General features: G+C 52.6%; 2 protein-coding genes across 5 annotated transcripts in view; both read left to right on the top strand.

The window, feature by feature from the left end:
• Window positions 1-16,687, top strand: part of Tbc1d10a (TBC1 domain family member 10A) — a 33,061-nt gene extending 16,374 nt beyond the window's left edge. The window contains exons 1-9 of one of the 3 annotated variants that reach the window (XM_037208125.1): window positions 3,012-3,192; window positions 4,156-4,255; window positions 8,678-8,785; window positions 13,084-13,190; window positions 13,721-13,835; window positions 13,909-13,974; window positions 14,669-14,858; window positions 14,938-15,092; window positions 15,866-16,687. In XM_037208125.1, coding sequence (XP_037064020.1) covers window positions 3,191-3,192; window positions 4,156-4,255; window positions 8,678-8,785; window positions 13,084-13,190; window positions 13,721-13,835; window positions 13,909-13,974; window positions 14,669-14,858; window positions 14,938-15,092; window positions 15,866-16,333 — 1,311 coding nt within the window. In that variant the 5' untranslated portion in view covers window positions 3,012-3,190 and the 3' untranslated portion in view covers window positions 16,334-16,687. The other 2 variants (XM_037208126.1, XM_028870658.2) reach the window with 2 other exon arrangements.
• Window positions 16,688-18,705: 2,018 nt separating this feature from the next.
• Castor1 (cytosolic arginine sensor for mTORC1 subunit 1) lies at window positions 18,706-23,163 on the top strand. Of its 2 annotated transcripts, none has more exons than XM_028870661.2 (9): window positions 18,706-19,275; window positions 19,815-19,885; window positions 20,864-21,051; window positions 21,134-21,266; window positions 21,495-21,618; window positions 21,952-22,065; window positions 22,233-22,284; window positions 22,409-22,503; window positions 22,610-23,163. In XM_028870661.2, exons 1-9 carry the CDS (start codon window positions 19,163-19,165, stop codon window positions 22,668-22,670), a joined length of 951 nt encoding a protein of 316 aa, XP_028726494.1. In that variant the 5' UTR covers window positions 18,706-19,162; the 3' UTR covers window positions 22,671-23,163. The 2 variants fall into 2 exon arrangements, with proteins under 2 accessions (XP_028726494.1, XP_028726493.1); XM_028870660.2 differs by having other exon boundaries at window positions 19,011-19,275; window positions 22,233-22,315.
• Window positions 23,164-24,910: the final 1,747 nt, after the last annotated feature.

Genomic DNA, 24,910 nt, shown 5'->3' with positions numbered 1-24,910 from the left:
ACGGGGAGAGTGACGTTGTCCTGAGGTTAGTAAGGAAATGTACAAGTGATAAATTAGTTAAGTAGTAAGTGATGTATAAATGCTAACTACTGTTGTTGATGTTGCTATTGTTGTTGGGGGTTTTGATGGTATATGAGGCCCTGAAAGGGTGCTGACCGAGAGACAAGAGGGGTGGGTGGGTGACAAGGAATAAGCGTGTGTGTGTGTGTGTGTGTGTGTGTGTGTGTGTGTGTGTGTGTGTGTGTGTGTGTGTGTGTGTCTGGTATAAGAGGGCATGAGCACTGTGTAGCACCAGAAGGCGGTGCTGAAATTATAGGGAGAAGATACCAGGAAACTTTTGTCCTAGCTTGGGAAAGAACATTGAGCAGTAGAACCTGTTCAGCAATAGGATGGCTGCCCTGGACTAGCCTGTGCAGTTCCAGGAAGGGCTGTTCCAGAGATTGTTCTTAGTAGGCTCTTTGGATGTAGAAATCCCCTCAGACCACCCTCAGGAACCACCTCAGAAGAGGGTTTTCTGGAAACTAAGTGTGCTGCTGATCTGAGACACCCCACACAGAACATCCGGTCAGTTTCTCTCTCACTACTAGCAATTGGCTCTCACACTCTACACTATTAGGAGGAAGCCACCTTAAGGCCTTTATGCCCCCATGCTGTTTGAAGTGTTCCCATCCTCTCAGCTTCATCCCACAGCTCTCTTCTTGGCATCCTTTCCAAGTCAATTCACATAACCTGTCCACGTACAGAAGAAAACAAGCACAGGAAAGGAAGGGCTTAGCTTGTTGGCTTTGGTGGTTGTTTGGTTGTTGTTTTGTGTTTAGATTTTATTTTTATTTACTGTGTATGAGTGTTTTGCCTGCATGTATGCCTTTGTACCAGTGCTTGTGGAAGAAGAGGGCATCTGATCCTCTAGAACTGGAGTATAGATAGCTGGTAGCTGTCATGTGAGTGCTGAGAACCAAACCCAGGTACTCTGGAAGAGCAGCCAGTACTCTTAACTGCTGAGCCATCTCTCCAGCCCCGGTGGGACTTGGTTGTTGTAGAAAGAATTCCTTCATCCAGACAGATGTTTTCTAGGATCCTGATGGACTTTATTGAAGGATCTTTTAAAACTGATTTTTTTTTTTTTTTTTTTTTTTTTTTTTTGGTTTTTCGAGACAGGGTTTCTCTGTGTAGCTTTGCGCCTTTCCTGGGACTCACTTGGTAGCCCAGGCTGGCCTCGAACTCACAGAGATCCGCCTGGCTCTGCCTCCCGAGTGCTGGGATTAAAGGCGTGCGCCACCACCGCCCGGCTAAAACTGATTTTTTTAAAAATGGACATCCTGTGTGGGAAGACATTCCCACCTGTAGTTAGAGAATATTATGAGTGCTAGGTAGGGACAGCCAGGCCTTAGTGTCAACCCTCCCAACATCCAGATTAAATTCTTTTACTGGAAGACAAGTCATTTAAAGGAGTGTATTTCCTCAAAACTTCCTCAGTTTAAGGTTTTAAATTTCAAACAGATCTTCTGGTTGATATACACATTGAGAGAAATAGCAGCTGTTTGTCTTTGAGAGCTTGCCTCATCATTGGTACAGACTAGAATCAGTGGGGTCTTAGAACCCAGGAAATATGACCTATTGTTTTGTACCCTCTTTGAATTCTGGCTTGATGTTTGACATTGGGGCTTTGAAACTGCCAAAGCTATCATCTGGCATCAGTTGAAAGAACTTTCAGCATGTTCTTCTGTTTGCAATTGGGAGAATAGGTATTTCTGAGGCCCTATAGCCATATTTTACCAACAAAACCAGACCCCAGGGTTGAGATGTCATATAGGCAGGGATTTAATCACATGGGGATTCTTTGGCAACTAGCAGTTTCAGTTGTAAGTCTCATCTTCTTTGAACCTTAGTTTCCTATCTGTACGGAGGGCTGAATCAGATGTTATCACATCCATAACTGCTAGAACTTCCTGTTGACTCGTGGGCACTCTACCCTCTGTTTAGTTAACTAGAAGGCTCATCCCCGACTTGTTGCATAAGTGAATACTGTTATTGGTATACACGTCATTGTGGCGTGGGGTGTAGAGACCTTTGGTTTCTGCTTCTTGGTATTTGGGGGTTGCCTGAACATGTATATACTCTTGTTAATTACTTGACCCAAAGGCTTGAGCACTGCTTTGTTCTTATCCAAGAGAGAAAGAAAGTATCTTTGTGCCTTGGTTCTGCCTCTAGATTGAGAGAGAGAGCAGTTTAAGGCTCAGTGTGTTGAGGGGCCCAGTTTATTATCTAGGCAAGTTCTATTCCAAGGCTGAGCTCAGGCTCAGTTACCCAGATAAAGTGCACTGAACCAAGAGGACTTGCCTTTTGGTGTCCTGGAAGCCTCAGCTCTGCCATGGCCCCTCCCCTCTGCTGTTGCAACCAGTTAAAGTCACATCAACATGTTTCCTTCCGGCAGAGAGAATCAGAAACTCCAAAACTGGGCTAGGCCCAGCTCCACCATGTCCTGTTCCGGAGAGCTACCCAGAGCTGCCTCAAGTGCCTCCTGCCCTGTGCCCCTTTCAGGGAAGTCAAATGGGACTGAATGCCAGCTTTGGGCTGTATAGGGTCTGGCTCAGAATTGAGCCCCAGGTTCCTTCCTGATTTTTTATCTGACTCTGAGTGGGATACCCTCCCTGGGTATGGTAACCTCTCGAGCCTGTTTCCTCGTCTGTAATCAGTCCTTCTTAATACTGTAAAGTACTTCATTTTTTAAAATGATTTATTTATTTTTATTTTATGTGCATTGGTGTATTGTCTGCCTACATGTCTGTGTGAGGGTGTTGGAACTACAGACAGTTGTGAACTGCCTTGTGGTTGCTGGGAATTGAACTGGGGTCCTCTGGAAAAGCAGCCAGTGCTCTTAACCGCCGGCTGAACCATCTCTCCAGCCCCCAAGGTTTTGTTTGTTTGTTTGTTTGTTTGTTTGGGGCAGGATGTCATGTTTCCCAGGCTGACCTTAAACTCCTGCCTCTACTTCCAGAGGGCTGGGATTATGCCCAGTTTATAAAATACTACTTTTCTTTTTTTACTTTTTTTCTGGTGGTACTGAGAATTGAACATAGTACCTGGCACATGCTAGACATCTACTCTATCACCGAGCTACATATTACCAGACCAAGTGCTTTCTTACTTGGGGAGTCGGGGAGGAGCTTCACAAAAACACAACAAAGAAATGTAAGATTTCAATAACCCAATACTTGAAAATGCACTTAAGGAAATTGTATGTGAGAGAGAGTTGTACATGTTCATTTGTGTTATATGTTTGTCTGCTTTGCCATGATTCTGTAGGTCAGAAGTAGTATGTAGAATGCCTGCACTAAAAATGTAGTTTCCTTCTCTCTGCCTTTGATAGTTCTGTGAACTGGATCTTCAGGGCTGGCTCCCTGAGGATGCGTACTCAATGGCTGTGCTCTCTGCTTAACACAAGGATTCCTCCCCCAGCCCACCTCTGCCTGCATTGGTGCTGATCTGCCTGGGCTGAGCCTCGGCACCTATCAAATGTCAACCCCACAGGGGTCTGGGTACAAGAATCTGCTCAGCCTGCCCAGGACTGACACAACTGCTCAGTCAGTAGGTGTGCAAATATAGAAGGTGGCATTTGAAGGGACTCTGAAGTGTCTGTATGATTTTATAGGTGGAGACCACTTGGGGAGCATTCCAGCCAAGGGATTGGCGTGAGTAGAGGTTGAGAGGTGGGAAAGAGCGAGGATGTAATTGGGAAAAGTCTGAGTAACTAATTTGGCTCAGGTGATGAAGAGGTGAGCATGTTATTTCTGTACTTGCTTGACTAGTTTTTGCATCCAACTTTACTCCTAGCATGCTGGCCCCTGAAGAGGCTTATTTACAAGGCAGGCCCTAGACAGGAATGCTTGACTTCAGTGCACAGAGGCACACAATCAGCCTTTGCCCCAGAGAGGCAAGGTGTCCCTGGCCCCTTGACACATTGGGAGAGTAGGCACTTGCACCTGTTGTATCTGGCCTGTGGCTTTTGTGGCAGGGGCAGCGTTCTGCTCATCTACAGTAGGGCATCATAAGTCTGCAGACCTGAAGGAAGTGTAGAGGTGGGCTACAGGGCTGGCCAAAGCCAGGGTTTCTGTTTGTCTTGACACATCTGATACCCTGCCCTCTGATCCACAGGCTGGAGGAAGTTCCCCTGGAGGTGCTGAGGCAGAGGGAGTCCAAGTGGCTGGACATGCTCAACAACTGGGACAAATGGATGGCCAAGAAGCACAAAAAGGTAAGAGGCCTGCCCTTGGGCCTAGGGCTGGGAGTTAGCAGTCCAAGGAGGAGGAGGAGGAAGCGGGGTGAACTTCATCACTGCAGCAAAATAGGGGCCTCTCCAACTGCCAGGCTGTCTTAGGTGTCCTCCATTGGTCAGGTGGGGAGCAGAAGCTAGCTTTGGGACAGGGACAAAGGACTTAGCATATGACTTCAGAGAAGAGATGCATAGAACTTTGTCCTGGAGTTAAACCTCAAAGCCACTCTGTAGCCAACAGCCCTCATGGGTAGTTTTGCGTTAGCCCTGCCCAAAGAAGGGCTTCTTGAAAAGCTTCCTAATATTAGTGCAGCTAACTTGTGGGAGCATTTTTAGGGTTCATGTCTTGACTGCAATAATCTACTAACACCCCGATGGAGTTAGTAGTAGTGGCGCTCTTGCTTTTATCAGTGACCTAAAAGTCAAGATTTGAAGCCAGGCAGCAAACTTTAGCATCTGCCCTATTGACCACCATAGTAAGGGCCTTCTTCACTGCCTAGACAAGTTGATGATTTTCCTCTTGTCTCCTGGCCAGGGTGAAAAGAAAGAAAAGCAGCCCTACAATTTACAAGTAGTTTTATAAAAATGAGAACACCCATTCCCTGTCTAGTTAGACTGTCCTTAGGTAGAGGCTTGCTCAACCTATAGGAATACCATACTCACCTACCTTTCTGAAGTGTGCGTGTGTGCGTGTGTGTGTGTGTGCGTGTGTGCGTGTGTGTGTGTGTGTGTGTGTGTGTGTGTGTGTGTGTGTGTGTGAGAGAGAGAGAGAGAGAGAGAGAGAGAGAGAGAGAGAGAGAGAGAGAGAATGTCCTTGGCAGCCCTTTGCAGAGTTGAATCACTGCCTGGCCTCTCATGGCCACAGTCTATGCACAAATTTCCACTCTACAGAGTTAGCCCACTGCCCCTGTCATCAGCTGACACACTGGTCTGCTGGCCTAGGACTGAAAGTCTGGAGTGAGTGTGGGCTCAGTCTCACACCCTGTCTTCATGCGTGAGCTATGTCATTTAGGAGAAGTCGTCTTCCTCTTTTCAGACTCAGAGTCTAGTGGGAGTGATCAGCCTTTTACAAGGATCCTTATAAGGTGGTAACAGGAAGTGCTTTACACACTGGGGGTGGGGGGCTCACCCAGCCTGGGACTCTTTCTTGCTGTGTAGGGTTGGGAGTAGAATTCAGTGATAGAATATGTGCTTAGCATGTACAAGGAAAGAATCTCCCGCTTCCTTCTCTCCCTCTCTCACCCTTCCTTTCTTTCCCCCAACGGAGTGAGTACCTGCTTGCATGTGTGTGCGTGCATACGTGTGTGCCTGTGTGTATGTGTGTGTGTGTGTGTATCTGCCCGTGTGTGTTTTACTCTGTAAATCAGCTGGTCTCTAACTTACTGTAGTTCTTCTGCCTCCTAAGTGCTGGGATATAGGCATGGGACACCATACCTGACAAACTGTATTTTTAGGACACTTACTCTTCGCTTGTTCCCCGACTAACTTTGGGGTCCTCCCTTTCTTTCCTGCAGGTATAAACCTGAACTGTAGCTAGCTCTCTACCTCTTTTTTAGAGCACTCCATAGCCCTTCCTTTTCCCTTTGGCTTCCCTCGTACTGTGGGTAGAGGCTAAGGGCTGCCTTTGTCCAGTAGAGACCTTCAGAGACATGCTTTATCCCACTGTACAGAAGCCCAAACCAAGACTGTGGCCTCAGCTGTGGCCACACTGGGTTCTGCCCAGGTAACCCCTGCCTGGTTCTGGAAGCATGGATTCTTCCATTTAGGAAGTCATGACACAGGAAATATAATAACCGTTTTGGGAAGTGAGCTCAGACCCAACATTTCTCCTGGACTCATCCTTAGTCCTGCTAGGAGGATGCCTTCCTTCACCTCCCAGTTGTGCTTGGGACAGAAATGAGGGTCTGCAGGGAGTCAGGGCTCTGCCCTCCCAGAGTTTAGCAGGCAAGGGTGTGGCTTCACTTAGCTGTCATCAGTGACCCCCCTTCAAGTTTGCCATAGCAACTGGTAATCTTTTGAGTATTCTGCCTGCGCTTCCTCATGTGTTATCCTAACTCATTCTGTCCGTCCTCCCTAAGACAGGGTGATGACCATCTCCAACACCTTTGTGCTAAAGAGTAGGGATCTGGGAAAGGTTGGATGTCAGGATGCTCCTGACTCTCCATTCCCTGCCCTGGCCATGGTGTCCTGCAGCAGGCATGTGTGATGGGCTAAGAGAAGGTTATCTCATGCTGACCTTGCCCAAGTGTGGGAGCTTGAAGGTCCTGTGGCTCTGCACTGTCCTATGTCCCACTGCCAAAGCCTGCCTAAAGTGGCTTCCTTACGGTGACCCCTGTCCCACAGCAACAGGAAATTGTCCCCAGTGTCTGGTGCAGTTCTCTTCCGCTCCCTTCTCTCCCAGTTTTCAAGCTGTCAGAAGCTACTCTTCCTTACCGACTGCATTCTACAGCCTGGTGTCTGTCTCCTTCCTGGTCCTTAACTTGCTCTGAACTCTGGAAACTTCCTCTTGCTTATGCTGGTCATCAGGAAGGCCAGGTCCTTTGTGCTCCTCTTCTGAGGCTTCAAATGAGACTATCTGAGGGGCTTTCCAGGTGAGGAGAAGTTAGGCGGCAGCTGAAAGCTGATACTTTCTGTGCCAAGTGTCTTTCTGGGATGATGGTGGAGAGAAAGCCCCGCACTAAGCACGTTTCCCCCTCTAATGTAAGTTCTTCAACCTTACACAGTCATATGTAACATCTTCAGATCTTTTTTTTTTCTTAAGAAAATTTTTTCATTCATTTTACACACCAATCAAAGATCCCCCTCTTCCCGCCCCCAGCCTCCCCCCAACCCAACCCACAAGAAGGCAAGGCCTCCCATGGGGAGGCACATCCAGTAGAGGAAAGGCCAAGCCCTTCCCCTGCCTCAAGCCTGCACGAGGTGTCCCGTCATTCAGCTCTTAAAGCAGGTGAGAAGTGGCACAGCCAAGGTCAGGGTGGGATTCAAACCCACAGCAGTTGTTCTCATGCCACAACTACTTGCCCCCTTGATCTCAGGCCAGGCTGCTTAGTGCAGGGGTGAAGGAGGGTCACTGTCTCCCAGCCGCATCCTCTCTGCCACCACCCCACAAACTCAGGCCCTCTGCCTTTGCACTCACCCACCTGACAGGTCAGGCAACTGCCCTGACAACTTCTTTTGGGGATCATGCCCTGGAGGAACCTACTTCCTTTCACCCCTCGGTTTCTGAGGGACTAGTGGGGTGGGAAGTACTCAGGGCTGGGTCTCTCTAGCCTGTGTGGCACAGTGTAGAGGCGGTAGGGTTTCTGATTCTGTGATAATAAGAGTTTTCCCTATTCTGAGGAAAAATGTTCTGTTCTTTATTTGTTTTCAAATTTTCATAAAAGTATATATTGTACACAGAGCATATTCCTACCTGTGTCCCTTTCCTCTCTCCTTCCCTTTAATATCCTTTGTTCCCCTAAACAGTTTTGTGTCTTCTTAAAAGACATTATAGTTCGCTGGCCATGGTAGCACATGCCATTACTCTGTGGATATCTGTGAGTTCAAGGCCAGCCTGGTCTACACAGCAAGTTCCTGGCTAGCCTCCCTGAGCCTCCCTCTGAGACTCAAGGTGTGTGAATGACAATGAGGACATGATGCTGCTCCAAGGTGTGGTTAAGGAAGTAGTTACTGTAGACACGGGAGAGAACAGCCAGAGGCATCTGGAAGAGTCCAGAGCAGGGCGAGAAAGTGGTGGACTGAGCTTGGCCAGCAGACTGAACCAGACAATATGGGGGTGTGTGGGGGGGGTCGGGGGAGATGGGGACAAGAGAGAAGACCAGGAACCAAGAGCAGAGGACAGAAATGGCAGGGTTATACAGGAAAGAGAAGCTGTGGGAAGGGAAGAGAAGTCCTTGGACTGGAGAAGTTTAAGGTGGGGGCGTGGTGTGAAGAGCGGAGAGGAGCCACAGGTTCTGAGTGAACCTGGAGCCTTGCATTTGCTTTGATAGGCTAATAGGCACCACAGTTAGCCATTTGTCCAGATTTCTTTAAGATCTGACAGCATGTCCCATCATGCCTGACTTCTTTGTAAGAGGGATTTAAGTGAGTTTGGTGTCTACAGGGGATCCCAGAACCAATCTCCCATGGTTCCTAATAGTTGGCTATAGTCCTGGGGTCCAGAATTCTGTGGCTAACCTCAGGAGTGCCTGTGTTGTCATTAGAGAATGTACACTTTGCCATTACCTGGGAGCAGCATGTCTGATTGCAGTCCCCACCCCCACTATGGGCTCTCCATTGCAGGTGGGAAAGCCCTCAGTTCTTCCCTTTCTGCTCGTGTGTGTATGCTCACAGAAGGCCCACCAATCCTTGGCGGAGGAGCTGCCAGGGTGGATGCAGGGGCATAGCTGTCCTTTTGACTTTCAGATTCGTCTTCGGTGCCAGAAGGGCATCCCACCTTCTCTTCGGGGACGAGCTTGGCAGTACCTGTCAGGAGGCAAGGTGAAACTTCAGCAGAACCCTGGAAAATTCGATGTGAGTTTTCTTTCCTTCACCTCCCTGTTATGTCTCTGGATTGGGTATGTCCCCTGGCTGTGAATCCCCCATGTGCTGTCCTAGACTTGAGTAAATGACAATTGGCAGGACCTCGACTCACAAGCCTCACTGTTCAAGACCCAGATTGGCCCAGTCAGTGAACCACATCTCCTGGAGGCTGGTGTTCATCTAAGGCTCTACTCTTAGCAGGCCTCAGTGGAATGGGCTTCATTACAGTTCTGCCACCCTATTCCAGCCTTTCTGTCAGCAGTTACTCAGGTTTGCTTTGACGGTTGAGCTCAGTGCATTCCTTCACAGCCCTTGGCCATCAGGAAGTGACCCTCAGACCACATCCCCTCCTGATACCTTTAACATGTGCCGTAGTCTTGAGGGGCTTGCATGGTAGGACCACAAGAGCCTTCACATTTCTTGACCCCATCCTCTACTCTGTTTCCTGTCTCTGAGCCTCACTAGACATGGTCCACTAGGTAGTCTTCAGGGCTACTTGGGGGTCAGAAGCCAGTCAATTGGTAGTCAGAGATGGTGCCTCTGTAGTCATGCCGGACTGTCCTGCTCCCACCTACCTCCCCAGGGCTGACATGGCATAATACTCTTCTATTCGTTGAACTGAACTACAAAGCCTGTTCCCCCAGAGAATACCATGGTAGAAGTTGGCTACCCTGGGGTCGACCCAGCTTACCTCCAGACTTTGCCGAGGCATCAGGGCTTTCCCCAGGCCATTGGAACTATGATAGGCAGTGAGACAGAGCTGTCAGCCACCAACTCTTTGTTGATATCCTTCATACTTCAGTAAATAACTTCTCTCTAGCCAAACCTGTTCTCTGTGAAGAGTGGTCAGGGACAGAGCAGGACAGCCTGGAGTCTTCACTGTTGGCCTGGAGAAGACTCGAGCTGTTTGTTGGCAGCACTTGGCCCTGAGAGACAGAGAGCCTGGTGGGGTGGCAGCACTTGGCTAGAGGCAGCTGTGAATCAGGGTGATTGGATGTATATTCCCACACAGCACCCAGACCAGGTCCCACAAGAGCAACTTAATTCTTCCTTCTAGTAGCTCTGTCTCCTATATTCCAGTGGGCTCCATTCTGGTCAGAGTTGGCGGTTCTGGGACAGGTGCTCCACCCAGAATCCATAGGGCCCAGACATGAGAGCGAAGGCTGTGAGTAGCTAGCCTCCTGGGTGCATTGTCCAGAAGGAGCGTGTCCACAGTGCAGCGAAACACAGATCTTTGGGTTTTGTTTTGTTTTAGTTGTTTTTTGTTTGTTTGTTTTTCAGGACAAGGTTTCTCTGTGTAGTCCTGACTGTCCTCACTCTGTAGACCAGGCTGGCCGTGAACTCAAGAGATCTGTTTGCCTTTGCCTTCTAAGTGCTGGGATTAAAGGCATGCACCACTGTCTAGCAGAAGCACAGAACTTTGTATTTGTGTGTCTAGAATAGTGTCCAGAGAGGAACTGGCCACGTCTGAGATGGCTGGTAGGTTACTTATATAAGGAGGCAGATTTGCCAAGAAAGGACTTCTTGGAACCCTAAAGATGGGTGGTGGGTCATCACAGCAGTCCCGGGGGCCCCAGTGTTTTCAAGCACACCTGGAAGGACTTACCTATGGATGACCTTGAGGAAGTAGACAAGGGTGGGGTGTTCTTTCTGCTCTGAGTGCCTGAGCCCCAGGGAAGCACAGGCCTGACCTGTGGTGTCAGTGCTCTTATCTATTCCTGTGCTTGGGGGCCTTTTGCCCACAGTACAGGATCTGATGGCTCCATTTCTCCAGCACTTGCTCTTTCTTGCCTCTTCCTTGGCAGAATCTTCCTGCTTTTTTGTTGTTGTTTTGTTCTCTGACTTCATTTCCTGAAGCACCTCCAGCCCCACTTAGGTTCACAGAGGCTGCAGGCCCAATGATTACAGCACATCTGTCTGCTGGCAGCTGCACTGGCCTGTGGTATTTAGCATCCTTTCTCCCTGAAGACCCTGCAGCTACCCTTTTCCTTCCTTAGCAGTCCACATGGGATTATGTACCTTGGGCTGCTGAGGTACCAGATCCTACATCTGAGAAGCTGACTTTTGGGGTTCTCAGGAACCACCAGAAGAATTGAGTGAACTTGGGACTCCAGGGGGTGACACCCACTCCTTCCACTGAAAAATCCCAGCCCCTTCCTCTGCCCTGCAACCTTTAACACTCCATGAGTCTCTCCTCACTGGTTTCTAGTCCAGTTTCTGACACACTAGAGACAGGAAACAGAGTAGAGGATGGGGTCAAGAAATGTGAAGGCTCGTGTGGTCCTACCATGCAAGCCCCTCAAGACTACGGCACATGTTAAAGGTATCAGGAGGGGATGTGGTCTGAGGGTCACTTCCTGATGGCCAAGGGCTGTGAAGGAATGCACTGAATCAACCATCAAAGCAAACCTGAGTAACTGCTGACAGAAAGGCTGGAATAGGGTGGCAGAACTGTAAAGAAGCCCATTCCACTGAGGCCTGCTAAGGGTAGAGCCTGAGATGAACACCAGCCTCCAGGAGATGTGCTTCACTGACTGGGCCACCCCTCCAGGCTCTCTGTCTCTCGGGGCCAAGTGCTGCCAACAAACAGCTCGAGTCTTCTCCAGGCCAACAGTGAAGACTCCAGGCTGCCCTGCTCTGTCCCTGACCACTCTTCACAGAGAACAGGTCTGGCCAGAGAGAAGTGTGTCAGAGAACACACTAGTTCTTTAGTATTCTAAACACCACTACCTCAGGCTAGGAGAGAAAAGGGGCCTGTGTGAAGTCACTGTGAGCCAGGGCCAAAGCCCAGCCTGCACTCATCTGGTATGTTTGCCAAGGCCTCGCTTCATAGGACTTTCCCAGGTGTAGTGCTTGTTTGGTCTCCCTGCCCAGCCTTCTGGAGTTCCTTTGTATTTATTCTTTCTCTTCTGAAAATTGATATATGGGTTTACATAGAATAAGATGGACAGACTTGAGCATAGAGCTCAGTGAGCCTGAGAAAACATGTGCATGATGTCAACAATCAGATCAAATGACGGTGCAACTTTTTTATTGTTAGAGCTTGGTGACTTTTCAAAAGTAAACACACTCAGGGTTTGAAGAAGAAGTAAAACTGTTGCTGGACGGTGGTGGCACACACCTTTAATCCCAGCACTCGGGAGGCAGAGGCAGGTGGATCTCTATGAGTTCGAGGCCAGCCTGGGCTACCAAGTGAGTTCCAGGAAAGGCGCAAAGCTACACAGAGAAACCCTGTCTCGAAAAACCAAAAAAAAAAAAAAAAAAAAAAAAAAAAAAGAAGAAGAAGTAAAACTGTTGAAACCTCAGTACCAAACAAGCACTTTTAGCCTAATGGATAGGGTGGTAGACCTGTAATGAAGTCCTGAACAGGTGATACTTGTAACATGGGATGCAGGCAGCAGAGAATCTGGGTTTGGTGGCTCTGACTCACACCTGCTTTCCTGCCCCAGCTCTATCATTTTCATACTCTAGGCCTTGTGCAACTTTCTTTTGACCCTTCAGTTCTCTCATCTGTGAACAGGGTGTTATGACAAGATTCTGTTTTGGGGTAGGGAAGGGGCCAATGAGTCCTATGTGTGTTTCCCACTCAGCTCTGCATTTGGCTCTGAGCAGTCGTAACACCTGTAGCCATTGTCAAGAAGAAGCCTTCTATCTGAAGGACACGACATTATCCCTAGATAAACAGAGATAAACAGAGTCCTGACTCTGATTCCAGCCACAGCCAGGATAGATACTTGCTCATAAGAATCTTCTAAGTGCCGGTGGTGGCACACACCTTTAATCCCAGCACTCGGGAGGCAGAGCCAGGCGGATCTCTGTGAGTTCAAGGCCAGCCTGGACTACCAAGTGAGTCCCAGGAAAGGCGCAAAGCTACACAGAGAAACCCTGTCTCGAAAAAACCAAAAAAAAAAAAAAAAAAAAAATCTTCTAAGAGCCCGGCGGTGGTGGCGCATGCCTTTGATCCCAGCACTCGGGAGGCAGAGACAGGTGGATCTCTGAGTTCAATACCAGCTTGGCCTATAGAGCGGGTTCTAGGACACCCAGGGCTACACAGAGAAACCCTGTCTCAAAAAACAAAAACGAAACAAAACAAACAAGTCTTCTGAGAGCTAGGATCCCTCTCAGGCTTCCCAGGGTTCTGCCATTCTTGCCTCTGGGTTTTCTTATCTGTCTTCAGGAAGGCCTGGTTCAGAGATTGGGTCCTCTGGTGCCTCATCTGATACCCCAAACAATTATCTCCTACCAGGAGTGTCCCCCACTGCTTCTTGACATTATGTCCTTGCTTCCAGGAGCTGGACACGTCTCCTGGGGACCCCAAATGGCTAGATGTGATTGAACGTGACCTGCACCGGCAGTTCCCTTTCCATGAGATGTTTGTGTCCCGAGGAGGCCATGGGTAAGCAGGCTAAGCATGTGGGCTGGGAGGTGGCTCTAGGCTGTCTCTTAGGCTGTCAGGGAAGGTACAGTGCCCTTGGGGGCATGTGCCCCAAACCCTGCTGTTAGCCTTTACTTTCTGTGGTGTGCTTGACCCACTTGGGACTCTTTGGGCTGCTTGCATCATTTCTCTCTAGACTGTTAGACTTTCCTGGTTAGGCCTTTTTGATGTAGGGAGAGAGGTTGGAGGACCAAAACAGTAGTAAGCAGGAGGAGATGTACTGGGCAAGGGGACAGAGCTGCCTAGCAAGGGGTCCCTCTCTAGCCCCCATCAGTCTGTATCTATCTGCTCTCCAGCCCTGGCCCAATCCCTGCTTTCTCTTTGGGCCCTGTCCATGGGTCTCACAGGGGGAGACTGGCCCACTGGTGACCACAAGCACCATCCTTTCCAGGGAAGGGCAGGTTCCAAGGCAGGTCTGGTCCAGTGAGGTCCAGGTGAAGTGGTAGGCAGCAGTCATACCTGCCATCCTCTCCTGCTTGTCCTCTCCATAGCCAGCAGGACCTGTTCCGTGTGCTGAAGGCCTACACGCTGTACCGCCCCGAGGAGGGCTACTGCCAGGCCCAGGCTCCCATTGCTGCTGTGCTGCTCATGCACATGCCCGCTGAGGTACCCAGGACTGGGGTGGGCGGCCAGGGGACCTGACCCCAGCCACAAGGGCTCACACCTCTCTCACCCACAGCAAGCCTTCTGGTGTCTGGTACAAGTCTGCGAGAAGTACCTGCCTGGCTACTATAGTGAGAAATTGGTGAGTACCCGCTGGCCTGGGACACTCTAGGCTGGATGTCTTCTGTGGCCACTCCAAGGTCTTCTCACTTCTCTCAGAGCCACTCTAGGCTAAAGTCCCAAGACCTGATAGAGGCCACTCACGCACCAGATTCATCAGTTACAATATTTCCATCTGTGCCTCTGACCATCTGATGTTCTCTGAGGCAGTGGGTCTCACTTGGCAGTATCAAAATTCCTCAGGGCTCCTGGTCCCTCCCTCCTTGACCTTGACATAGGCTTAAGAGCTCATGCTTGAGCCAGGCAATGGTGGTGCCTTTAATCCCAGTGCTTGGAAGGCAGAGACAGGCAAATCTCTTTGAGTTCAAGGCCAGCCTAGCCTGTATAGTGAGTTCCAGGATAGCCATGGTTACAGAGAACCCTTCTTGAAGGTGGGGGTGGGAGGAGCTTCTGCTTGAAGCTCCATTCTGTTCTTCCAGAATGCTTTTCCCTCAGCCTTCAACCCATGCATGGCCCTTTCCTGGCCTTGACAGGCTGGAGTTCCTGTTCCTTCCTTGTTTGGGATACTCAGCCCCATTGTTCCCTCCCCCATTCTGTAGGTTTGTTCACCTGTCTGCCAGTGCTATGAGCTCTACAACTGATGAATTAATGTTGACCCAGCCTTAGGAGCCCCTCTGGGCTGTACTCATGGCTCTGTGGCCCCGATGTTTCTTCAGGAGGCAATCCAGCTGGATGGCGAGATCCTCTTCTCACTACTACAGAAGGTGTCTCCTGTGGCTCACAAGCACCTTAGCCGGCAGAAGATCGACCCCCTGCTGTACATGACAGAGTGGTTCATGTGTGCCTTTGCACGTACCCTGCCTTGGAGCTCCGTGCTGCGAGTCTGGGACATGTTCTTTTGTGAAGGTACCAGGCTATGCTGGATTGTGGGGGGTGCAAAAGAAGCCCACAAGCCTCCCTTGGTCTCACCACCTGCCCCATACAGGAGTCAAGATCATCTTCCGTGTGGGGCTGGTACTGCTGAAGCACGCACTAGGCTCCCCTGAGAAGCTCAAAGCCTGCCAGGGCCAGTATGAAACCATCGAGCAGCTGCGGAGCCTCAGCCCCAAGATCATGCAGGAAGCCTTCTTGGTCCAAGAGGTGCGGCCCACACCTCCCACTTGCTATCGGAGGGAAGGGGAGCTGGCAATGGCTTTGGAGGAGACCTTATATGCCCCTGCTCCCAGGGTTGGTCAGCCCGGGTCAGGGTGGATGGACCTCATCCTCTTGCTAGGCGAGTGGAGCACTGAGGCCTAGCTTTGCAGTACTTTCCTTAGCTAATCCACTTTGGGAGTAGAGAAGAGCTGTGATCTACAGCCCTCTCATTTTCCTTTTGTACATTTGTTTTTCGGGGGCTACAAATTAAGAGACACAGGCATGACCAGCTTGGGGGGGGGGCAGGGCCAGGCTGATGCTAGTGCATGTTGCAGGGGCAGACATACAAGGCCATTTTGTATCCCACTTCCAGCATTGTCCCCATTGTACGTTTGAGGAAACAGAGCCTCATACAGGCAAAATTTCAGTGACTCCCCTTAGTAACCAGCTGAAAATCAGTGGAACTGGAATTGAAGCCTGGACAGCCAGGTTGCCCTGGTCAGTAGGGGGCAATACTGGCTGAGAGTGGGGTTCCTCATTTCAGTCTGGCCCCTTCTGTCCAAGAAGGAAGGTGAGTGGGCCTGTGAACTGTAGGTAGCCTTTTCTTCTGAGACAGTGGGTCTCACTCATGTTTGACACTCAAACCACAACCATATCCTTCCTGGGTTCAGCTTTTAGCAGACACAGTTAGGGGTTGCTGGTGGGCAGGAGAGCCTAGGATTGGAGGCAGAAGGGAAAGGGCATTCTTACTGTGCTCACATACCCCTCATTGTCCAAAGGTGATAGAGTTGCCTGTGACAGAGCGCCAGATTGAGCGGGAGCACCTCATCCAGCTGCGGCGCTGGCAAGAGACCCGTGGTGAGCTGGAGTGTCGCTCTCCGCCTAGGATGCATGGTGCCAAGGCCATCCTGGATGCAGAGCCTGGTCCCCGACCTGCCCTGCAACCTTCACCGTCCATCCGCCTACCCCCAGATACAACCCTCCTCAGCTCCAAAGCTAAGCCATCCAAGCAGGTTCAGAAGGAGCAGAGGAGGACAAAGGCCAGTGGGCAGATGGAAAAGTCCCCAGGCCCCACTCCAGGCACAGTGGTGACTGCTTCAGGAGATGCCTGTCCTCCTCAGGATGTGCCCCCAAAGAACTCAGTCTCCCAGGACCCAGTCCCGCAGGACTCTGCTCCCCAGGACTTAGTCTACCACCGTTCGCAGGAGAGCCTGACCTCCCAGGAGAGTGAGGACACCTACTTGTAACCCCGGGAGTTCAGGCCTCCAGGTGGGGTCTCCACACATCTTACACGGTTCAAAGACTGACAACACTCCAGGTCCTGTGTACCTGAAGGCTCATCTGCTTGGCCACTGGGCTGGGGTAGAATCTGGCTGGCCCAGTACAGATTCTGCCTGAGCCTCCTATTTATTTTCTCTTGAGTCAAGCTGGCCCAGCCAGCACAGGCAGAAGCTATGGCCGAAGGAGTTGGGTCTCACTCAGCCCATCCTTCTGGGGTGTTTCCCAGGGCTAGGGTGCTGACATGCGGGGAAGCGGTGGGGTACTCTTTGTGTAAAATAGAAACATGGTTTTGTACGGAAATAAACAGGCTTGTATAGAGAGCTGGTGTGCAGCTAGGGATCCAGAAGGGTATCACCCTCATCCTGGGCCCCTAACCCAGCAGGAACCCCCTGAAACATACCTTCGATACAGGAGGCACCAATCCAGAGCCAGCTGCTGTTCTAGGCTCTATTCTCTCTGAACCCACCTCTGATGCCATGTCTATCTTCTGACTTAGATGAGTTGCTCCAGAGCTGAAGCCCACCACTGCGCAGAGCAGGAAATAATCCCCCAAGTCCCTGCTTCCCTTTTTTGCCTTTTCGAGATAGGGTCTCTCTGTGTAGCCCTGTCTTGGAACTCACTCTGTAGACCAGGAGGACCTTGAATTCAACAGAGATCCGCCTGAGTGCTGGGATTAAAGAGGTGTGCCTGGCCTGGTACCTGACTTTTTATTGGGGGGTTGGGAGTGAATCCCTGAACAGGTAGCTTAGAGCTCTTCCTCCTCCAGGGCCAGGCCTCCATGCCACTTCAGATCCCAGTTAATTTCTAAGCACTTCCCTCTGTATCGGGCTGCCACCAGGGTGGGCACTGTAGATGTCTGGCACAGGCTTCCACCAGAGGCAGACAGGTAAGGGGAGAAGTTGGTCTCCTCGATACAATGCTACTTTCTTTCCATTTGCTGACACGGTCTGCTTGTTAGGCTGGGCTGTGCCTGACAGAAAAGGAGTTCTATGCCCTCTCCCTCCAAGAGCCACATTTGCACCCCAGGCCCCTCACCCAAGTGAGCAGACTGCCATGGAGGGGCAGGCAGGTGCTGCTCAGTGACCACCTGATAACTGGTAATAGCAAGAACAGGGTGTCCCTGAGAGAGGGCCCCCCTTCTGCTGAGGAAGCAGCTTTTCTAGTCAAACAATAGTGGCTGTTCCTGGCCTGAGACCAAGCTGGGCCAGACCATAAGAGGGAACAGGGAGGGAGAAACAGATGCTCACTGAGAGCTTTCAGACACAGCCTGGGCCTAGAACATGTCGTCCTGGCACAGCGGGGGATACCGAGCCTAGCAAAGTGAATGGTCACCAGAGGCTCTGGACAGCTCACTCACTCTCTGCCTCCTGCCTCTCACCCCTGTGGTTTCCCACTCTCCACACCTGCCATGGTGAGATGGACTCAGCCTTTGGGAAGCACTCCCCGCCTCCCTCCAGTTCTCCAGAGGACAAGCCAGGATGTGGTGGCTGCACAGTGTTCCATGAGAATCATCTGGAGTTAGAAAAGCCAGGAACAGGGCTGAGCCCAGCTTCCGTCTGCCTGTGTACAGGGTCCAGGGCATGAGGTCCTGCATGGGCCTGCTAGGTCCTGATCACTCCTGAGGCCAACTTTAACCTACCCTGTTCAAAGCCTCCAAGCTGAGGCTTGAGTGCCTGGGCCAAATAAGGGCCCCTCGGAGCATGCTGTGTCCTGCCATGGAACCAACCTGTGCTTGTTCATTCCTGCTAAGCCTTGGGGTCTTCTTAAACCTTCAGATGCTTGATCATACCTGGGGTGTCTGCCAGTGCTTGGGGCCTTTTTGGATCTGAAGCAAATCTAGATGTGCTCAGACCAGTTGAATTCAGCTAATGGTGACAAGCTTTAAGGAGACTTACAAGGCTCAAGTCTCTGGCCTGAATACCCAGGGAGCCTCAAATACAAGGGCCTGTCCTCTCAATGTCTGAGCTCTGGGCGTTCCCAGTTCAGGTACTTCCAGGTGGTTTCCCTGGAATAACCTCAAGCTTCCGTGCCCACAGTATGTTCCTCAGATGGGTGATAGGGCTTTTTCTGTGCCTCTCCTTAGAGGGGTGCATTCTACTCTGGAAGTCGAGTGATTAAAAAACTGGGCCATGCAGGCCAGGTTTCAGCTGGTCAAAACGATGGCAAGGTAGGGGATGAAGTATTATCAATACCAACCCAGGACAGCCCTCGCTTAGTAATCTTTAGTCCCCATCAGCCTGGTCAGCTCTGCAATCCCTGCCTCCAGCAATAAAAGGAAGGACAGCTGTACCGCTCGCGAGTCACCATCCGCTCCAGAGATCTGTGGACAGCATTCCGGCCCTAGCCGAACTCCGGCAAGTCCTGAAGCCCTCCCGAGTCTCGAGGGCCTCAAACCATAAAGCCCACGTGCAGGCCTGGAGGATAGACAGGACCCCGAGCTTCCGGCACGTTCCCAAACCCAACACCGCAGGCGGCCAGCGGAAAGGGCGTAGCCGGGGCGTGACCTGGACGCCCCGGAGGGGTGGAAGCAGGCTGTGATCCCCAGACAGGGGCTAGAGGAATGGACCGCAGGCCGAGGGCAGCCCGCAGGGCCGGGAAGGCAGGGCTCGGGAGGAGGCGTGGCCACCTCATAGCGGCTGAGGGGCGTGGCCGCCGAAGAGTGGGTCGCTGGCTGGGCGGGCCCGCGGCGTAGCGGGGCGGTGTGGAGCCCCTCGCCGCCGCTTCTTTAAACCGGGCGCCGCCCCGCCTCCTGCCTGGGTCTAGCTGGCGGCGGGGCCGTGGCCACGCGAACTGCGATGGAACTTCACATCCTAGAGCACCGGGTGCGGGTACTGAGCCTCGCCCGCTCGGGCCTCTGGCTCTACACCCACCCACTCATCAAGCTGCTCTTCCTGCCCCATCGCAGCCGGTGCGCACCCGGGTTCAGGGGCGCAGGTCAGACGGGTGGGGGCTCCTCTGTCCCTCTAGGTCAGGGGCGGAGGATTAGGGTCGCCGCGAGGGAGCGGGGACCGGGTGGGGACGCTGGCCGCTCTGGCTGCCATCCGGCCGGGGCCTACCCTTGCTGGGACGCCGCCTATCCGGCCTGGGGAGGTCTCCTCCCCGGGCTTGTCAAGGTGCAAGCTGCCTGGGATAGGCGGCAGTGTAATGGAGCATGCCTTCCTAGCCCTGCGTTAGCCCTTTCCCAAACGCCTCGTGTCAAGTTTAAGAGTTGTCTAGGGGAACCCAAAGCCCGACACCTCTAGGGTGTGGAATGGAGGGGAGATCTGGAGTTGGAAAACAGCGGGAGATCGGAGAGGTGGGACCCAGAGCACATTTCTCCAGGGAAGAAATTGAAGCCTGAGGGCGGGTCGGGAAGGCGCCCCGCGGGGGGTCCTGTAGCGCTGCTGGAACAAAGTTCACTTGTCCTGTCCAGCCTGAAAGTCTTCCCACCCCTTCCCTTCCCACTAGGTGCAAGTTCTTCAGCCTGACGGAGACCCCGGAAGATTACACACTCATGGTGGATGAGGAGGGCTTTAAAGGTGGGAACTGGCCCCTTGCTCGCCTCTAAACCGTATTCTTACAAGGTGCAGGCAATCGATCTAGCTTCCCAAGAGCTTAGATCTCAAAGGCATGGGTCTGGGTTCGAATCCTCCACTCTTCGCTTAAGTACTGTTTTCTCTTATGTAAGATGTAGTCATGGCAGTTTAACAGTATTTAATGAGAGCTTTCTAAACTTAAAGCCCACAAAGGGCTGGATATGAGTCCCAGGCCAGCAAAGGCGGGGGTTCTCACAGTTTTTAGGCCAGATTAAGGGGGTTTCTGTCGCTGTTTTAACCCCTGGTCATTATTTCTTCTTGGAATTATCTCTCCAGTGAAAACCAGCTTCTCCTTTCCTGGCCTGGGAAGGCTAGGAGTCTGAGGGTTGGGGAAGGAATGCAGGAGCAGGCAGCAAGCCCAGAGCAGGGTCCTGGGGCCTCCTGGCTGTGCTTGGGCGAACAGCAGCCACACTGGCCCTCGTCCCTGTTCAGCACTGGCACCAGGAGCGGACTTCTGGCTCCCATTTCTGCCTGCCTGTCCTGTCCTCTAAGGCCTCGAGTCTCAAGCCAGCCACCTGGAGCTTGGCCTAGCCTCCTTCCCAAAGGACTTGGTTTCCCCATTCTGTAGGGAAAATCTCTAGTCTACAAGTGAGCGCCTACCCATCAGTAGATCCCTCGGCGCCCTCTGGTGGTGTGATGAAGCCCATTCAGCCTCAGAAAAGTCTCGAGGAATATCCCATTTGCAGATAGGAAACTGAGACTAAACAGGGCTTGGAAGCCCAGCACTTAGGAGGCTTTGGCAAGAGGATCAGTTTGAGTTCAAGCCCAGCCTAGTCTACATTGTAAGACTCTGTCTCAAAGCACACAAACAATGAAAAACCACTGGCCTCGAGGCAGAATGGGAGACAACTCCTGACCTGCTTTGCTAGAACGAACTCACTAAGGTTCAGACTAACCAGGCACGTACCTCTCTGCCCACAGAGCTACCCCCATCCGAGTTCCTGCAAGTTGCCGAGGCCACGTGGCTGGTGATGAACGTATCATCTCACAGTGGCGCGGTGATGCAGGCCGCGGGCGTTACCAGGATTGCCCGGTCTGTCATTGCCCCGCTGGCTGAGCACCACGTGTCTGTGTTGATGCTGTCCACATACCAGACAGACTTCATCCTGGTGGGTTTGGGCGGGTGCTGCTGCAGAGGCGTAAGCACAGGTGCCTGGGGCTGCATAATGTGTGTCGTTTGCCTTGACCCAGGTACGGGAGCAGGACCTATCTGTCGTGATCCACACGCTGGCCCAGGAGTTCCAGATCTACCGTGAAGTAGGCGGGGAGCCTGTGCCTGTTGCCAAGGACGATTCCAGTAACGGCTTTCCCCGAGCCCAGCACGGTAAGGTCTGCCCTCCAACGCCCAGATTTAGGTGGGACCTTTTCCCACAGGAGGGCTTGTCCCTTAAAGGGATGGGATGCATGGGTTGGGTATTTCCCTCGGACCAGCAAACACCTTTTCTCAATGTGAGGTGGGATAGGTACACCCAGGCCCTTCCCTGCCCAACCACCAGGGGTCGCCCCAGCCCAGGATTGCTTTTTCACCTTGTGGCCCATGTATCCTGAGCAGGGCCCAGTCCCACGGTGCATCCCATTCAGAGCCCGCAGAACCGATTTTGTGTCCTCACGCTGGACCCTGAGACATTGCCAGCTATTGCCACCACCCTCATTGATGTCCTCTTCTACTCACACAGGTGGGCCATGCATGCTCTCCATCTCTGGCCTCACTCTAGTGCTCTGGGCACGCTGACCTTTGTCTCATCCATCCCTTCTGTCACTCTGTATCCTGCTCAGTGTCTTAGGGTTCCTGACAGCCCGTCAGCCCTCAGCCAGAGGTGTTGACAGAACCACTCTGCCCAAGGCCCTGGGACTTTGGCAGTTAGGGCTCATCCCTCAGGAAATCAGGATTCTCTTACAAGGGCCTTTCCAGAACCATCCATTCTGGCTCCTCCTCTGTGTTCTGGTAGTCAGGAAATGGAGAGGGCCATGGGCCTGGTAGAGCCCTTGACCCTGTCATCCCTTTCCAGTGTCCCCAAGGAGGCAGCCTCAGGTGGCCCGGAGTCAAGCTCCATCCCATTCTTCGCTTTCTCCCTCATTGAGGGTTACATCTCCATTGTTATGGACGCAGAGACCCAGAAAAAGTATGTAACCCCGTCCCTGACCCCAAGAAGGCCCTAGCCCCTCAGCCAGCCTCAGGAAAGGGGGAGGTAGGGTGCCAGGCTCTGTGGTGGGCAGGAGGACATGCCCCGGGGATCAGGGCAGATAGGGATGCATGGGTACCCTTCCCATCACCCACCTGCCTCTCCAGGTTCCCCAGTGACCTCTTGCTGACCAGTTCCTCTGGAGAGCTGTGGAGGATGGTACGCATCGGGGGACAGCCCCTGGGTTTCGGTGAGGACCACTCATCCCCCGTATTGGGGGTCAGGGCGAGCCTATGGGTATCCACAGCATCTGTGCTGAGCCAGCTGTGTCTCCACCCCTCAGATGAATGTGGGATTGTGGCCCAGATCGCGGGTCCCCTGGCGGCGGCTGACATCTCTGCTTATTACATCAGTACCTTCAACTTTGACCATGCCCTGGTGAGTGCCTGGGCTGGGCTGGGCTGGAGGTTGGGGACAGGAAGAAATCCCAGCTGATTGAGGGAGTTGGTCATCCCTGGCATTTCATGCTGTGCCCTTACCCCAGGTTCCTGAAGATGAGATCAGCAGTGTCATTGATGTACTCCAGCGAAGGCAAGAAGGCCTGACTTCCAAAGGTCCCTAGGGAACACCAGGCTCCCAGCATTCCCTTATCAAGCTGGGCTCTCAGAGACTTTTCTGAGCTCTTTCCAGAAGCTGCAGAATGAGCCCCTGATCCTGCCAAGGGACCTGGTTCTGCTGTCTATATGTAAGGTGCATGGAGCTGGCACTCGTGGCCATGTGTGCACCCCTAGGCACGGTGGACAGGTGCTGGCTCCAGATATCTCCCCCCAGACGACACCTTGGTGCTTGGGGCTCGGACCCCGAACCCAGCCGTTTCCTCATGACCTCAGTATTTGCACAGTCCCTGCCTGAGGGCATCCCCCTCTCGCCTGGCTGGATCCTGCTGCCCTGGGCTGGGCTCTGGCCTCCACCTTGGCTTGCCTCCCTGGCCAGGTGAGCTCCGACAGTGCCTTCCCTTCCCGGGCTCCCGAGGAAAGGGTTTTTACATCTCACTTGTTTTTATGACTGTTAAAATAAATAAAAGACTTGCTGAGCTGGGCCCTCTGGTTCTGAGTGACAGCCAGGGTCCCTCCCACCTCCGCGGCTTTTCAGGCAGTATGTATGCGTGACAGATGAGTAGCTGAGGCCTCCGGCACATCCGTGATAAGTCACGTGCTTCCCGACCAAAGCTGTTCATCTCTGGTCTAGAATCTGTTCGTTCTTAGTGACTTACAGGATGACCTAGAGAGTTCTGGACACTGAAATTCCCCCGTCCTCTTATCTAATAGTCCCCTGGCTGGACACTGGGGAACCTATTCAGGAGCTTCCAAAGCACCTTTCTCCCAGACCACTGCCTGCATTCCTATGGGCCTGGCCCCAGTTCTTACGTCCCTCTTAGGGAGAAACCACACAGTCTATGACACTTGGGATGGTGGTCAGTCCTTTTCCTGCTGAGGTGCAGGGCTAAGCAGACAGACCGGACCCTGGAGGCCACTTGGAGCCCTCCTTGCCCTCTGGTGCTGTATGTCTGCGCACATCCGGGCCTCGGTTTTCCCGTCATGGGGCCTCCCGCTCAGCAGGACCAGGACTCCATTGCAGCGCTCAGGGCCCCACACATGCCCCGGGAGGTTATCAGATGCCTTCAGCTCAGACCCACCCAGGCTCAGGAGGGGAAGAAGGGTGTGACTTCTGTGTACCCAGGTCAGAGTGACTCCCTAGAAAAGCCAGCACACAGGCTAGGCTGCTGGCAGTATGCCACCTGGCTCTGGGGACCCGAAGGCTGGGGCCTCAGGCTGCAGATCCGATGAGCCTAGAGCACAGCCCGGCATGGTGAGTGAGTGCTGAGAGGCCTTGGCCAGTCAGTCCTCTTCTTCAGTCTCAGTTTCTCCACGCCCAGGAACCAGTTCCTTCTAGGACCTGGGAGGGAGCATTTCCGTGGAGCTGTCTGTGGTTGGGAACGGGATGGAGAAGTCCTGTCTGCTGTTCCGGGAGACTAGTGTAAGCCTGGAGCTGGGGCAGCCTGCACCAGAGGGGGTCAGGACACTCAGGGCTGCCTGCCTCTCCCGTGCCCAGCTGGCCCTGTGCCACCTGGGGGGCCTGCCCGTGAGTCACTGTCACTGTTGGGTACCTTTGTCATCCTGGCTCTCAAAAGCCTCAGGCCTTAACCAGGTCCACACCGGCCCAGCTGCCTCTCAGGACTGCCCACTGTCTGATCCAGCCAGGGCCACGAACCTCGGCCCAGCAGGCTGGACAGGCTCACCGAGGCTGGGGCCTCGGGCTGCAGATTCAATGAGCCTAGATCTTGGTGGCAGGTACAGTATGTGGCTGTGTGCCGACTTCTGTCTGTGTCCACACCTGACTTCCTCAGTGTGAGGGCCTTGGCTCTCGAGGCATTAGGATCCTTGGGGCCCCAGGGCTGGGGTTCCAGCCTCCAGCAGGTCCACTGAGTTCCAAGGGGCCTCAGACATTTGAGGGCACAGACACAGGCCTTAGAAGGTACCCCAGGGAGGGGCTTGCACCCCAGCCTGGCGCCTTTCTAGAGGTTGATGTTCTAAGTTGGGCCTAGCAGTCTCCAGGTTGAGGTGGGGCTGGGACCCAACCCTTTTGTTCTGTGTAGGCCTCCATGGTGGTCTCGGGACAATGGAGGTCAGTGTGTCAGCCTGGGCTGGCGTTGGCAGGTCTGCCCGAGAGGCCAGAGAAGGTATACTTAGGCATGCTTCCATCATGCAGCTCAGGGCCCCGCTCTGGCTGAGGTGTGGGCCCAGACACATGGAGATGGACCAGGAGGAAACCTCAGCCCATTTCT

Source organism: Peromyscus leucopus, chromosome 7 (assembly GCF_004664715.2).
Source record: "Peromyscus leucopus breed LL Stock chromosome 7, UCI_PerLeu_2.1, whole genome shotgun sequence".
NCBI classification, from domain to species: Eukaryota; Metazoa; Chordata; class Mammalia; order Rodentia; family Cricetidae; genus Peromyscus; species Peromyscus leucopus.
This window is presented reverse-complemented; position numbering and strand designations above follow the sequence as displayed.

Excerpts from the sequence above, each read along its gene's own strand:
- Castor1 (XM_028870660.2), top strand. The coding sequence starts at position 19,163 with ATGGAACTTCACATCCTAGAGCACCGGGTGCGGGTACTGAGCCTCGCC. Across the intron at positions 21,619-21,951 it reads GTCCTCTTCTACTCACACAG|TGTCCCCAAGGAGGCAGCCT; the intron begins GTGGGCCATGCA and ends ATCCCTTTCCAG. Across the intron at positions 22,316-22,408 it reads GGGACAGCCCCTGGGTTTCG|ATGAATGTGGGATTGTGGCC; the intron begins GTGAGGACCACT and ends TCCACCCCTCAG.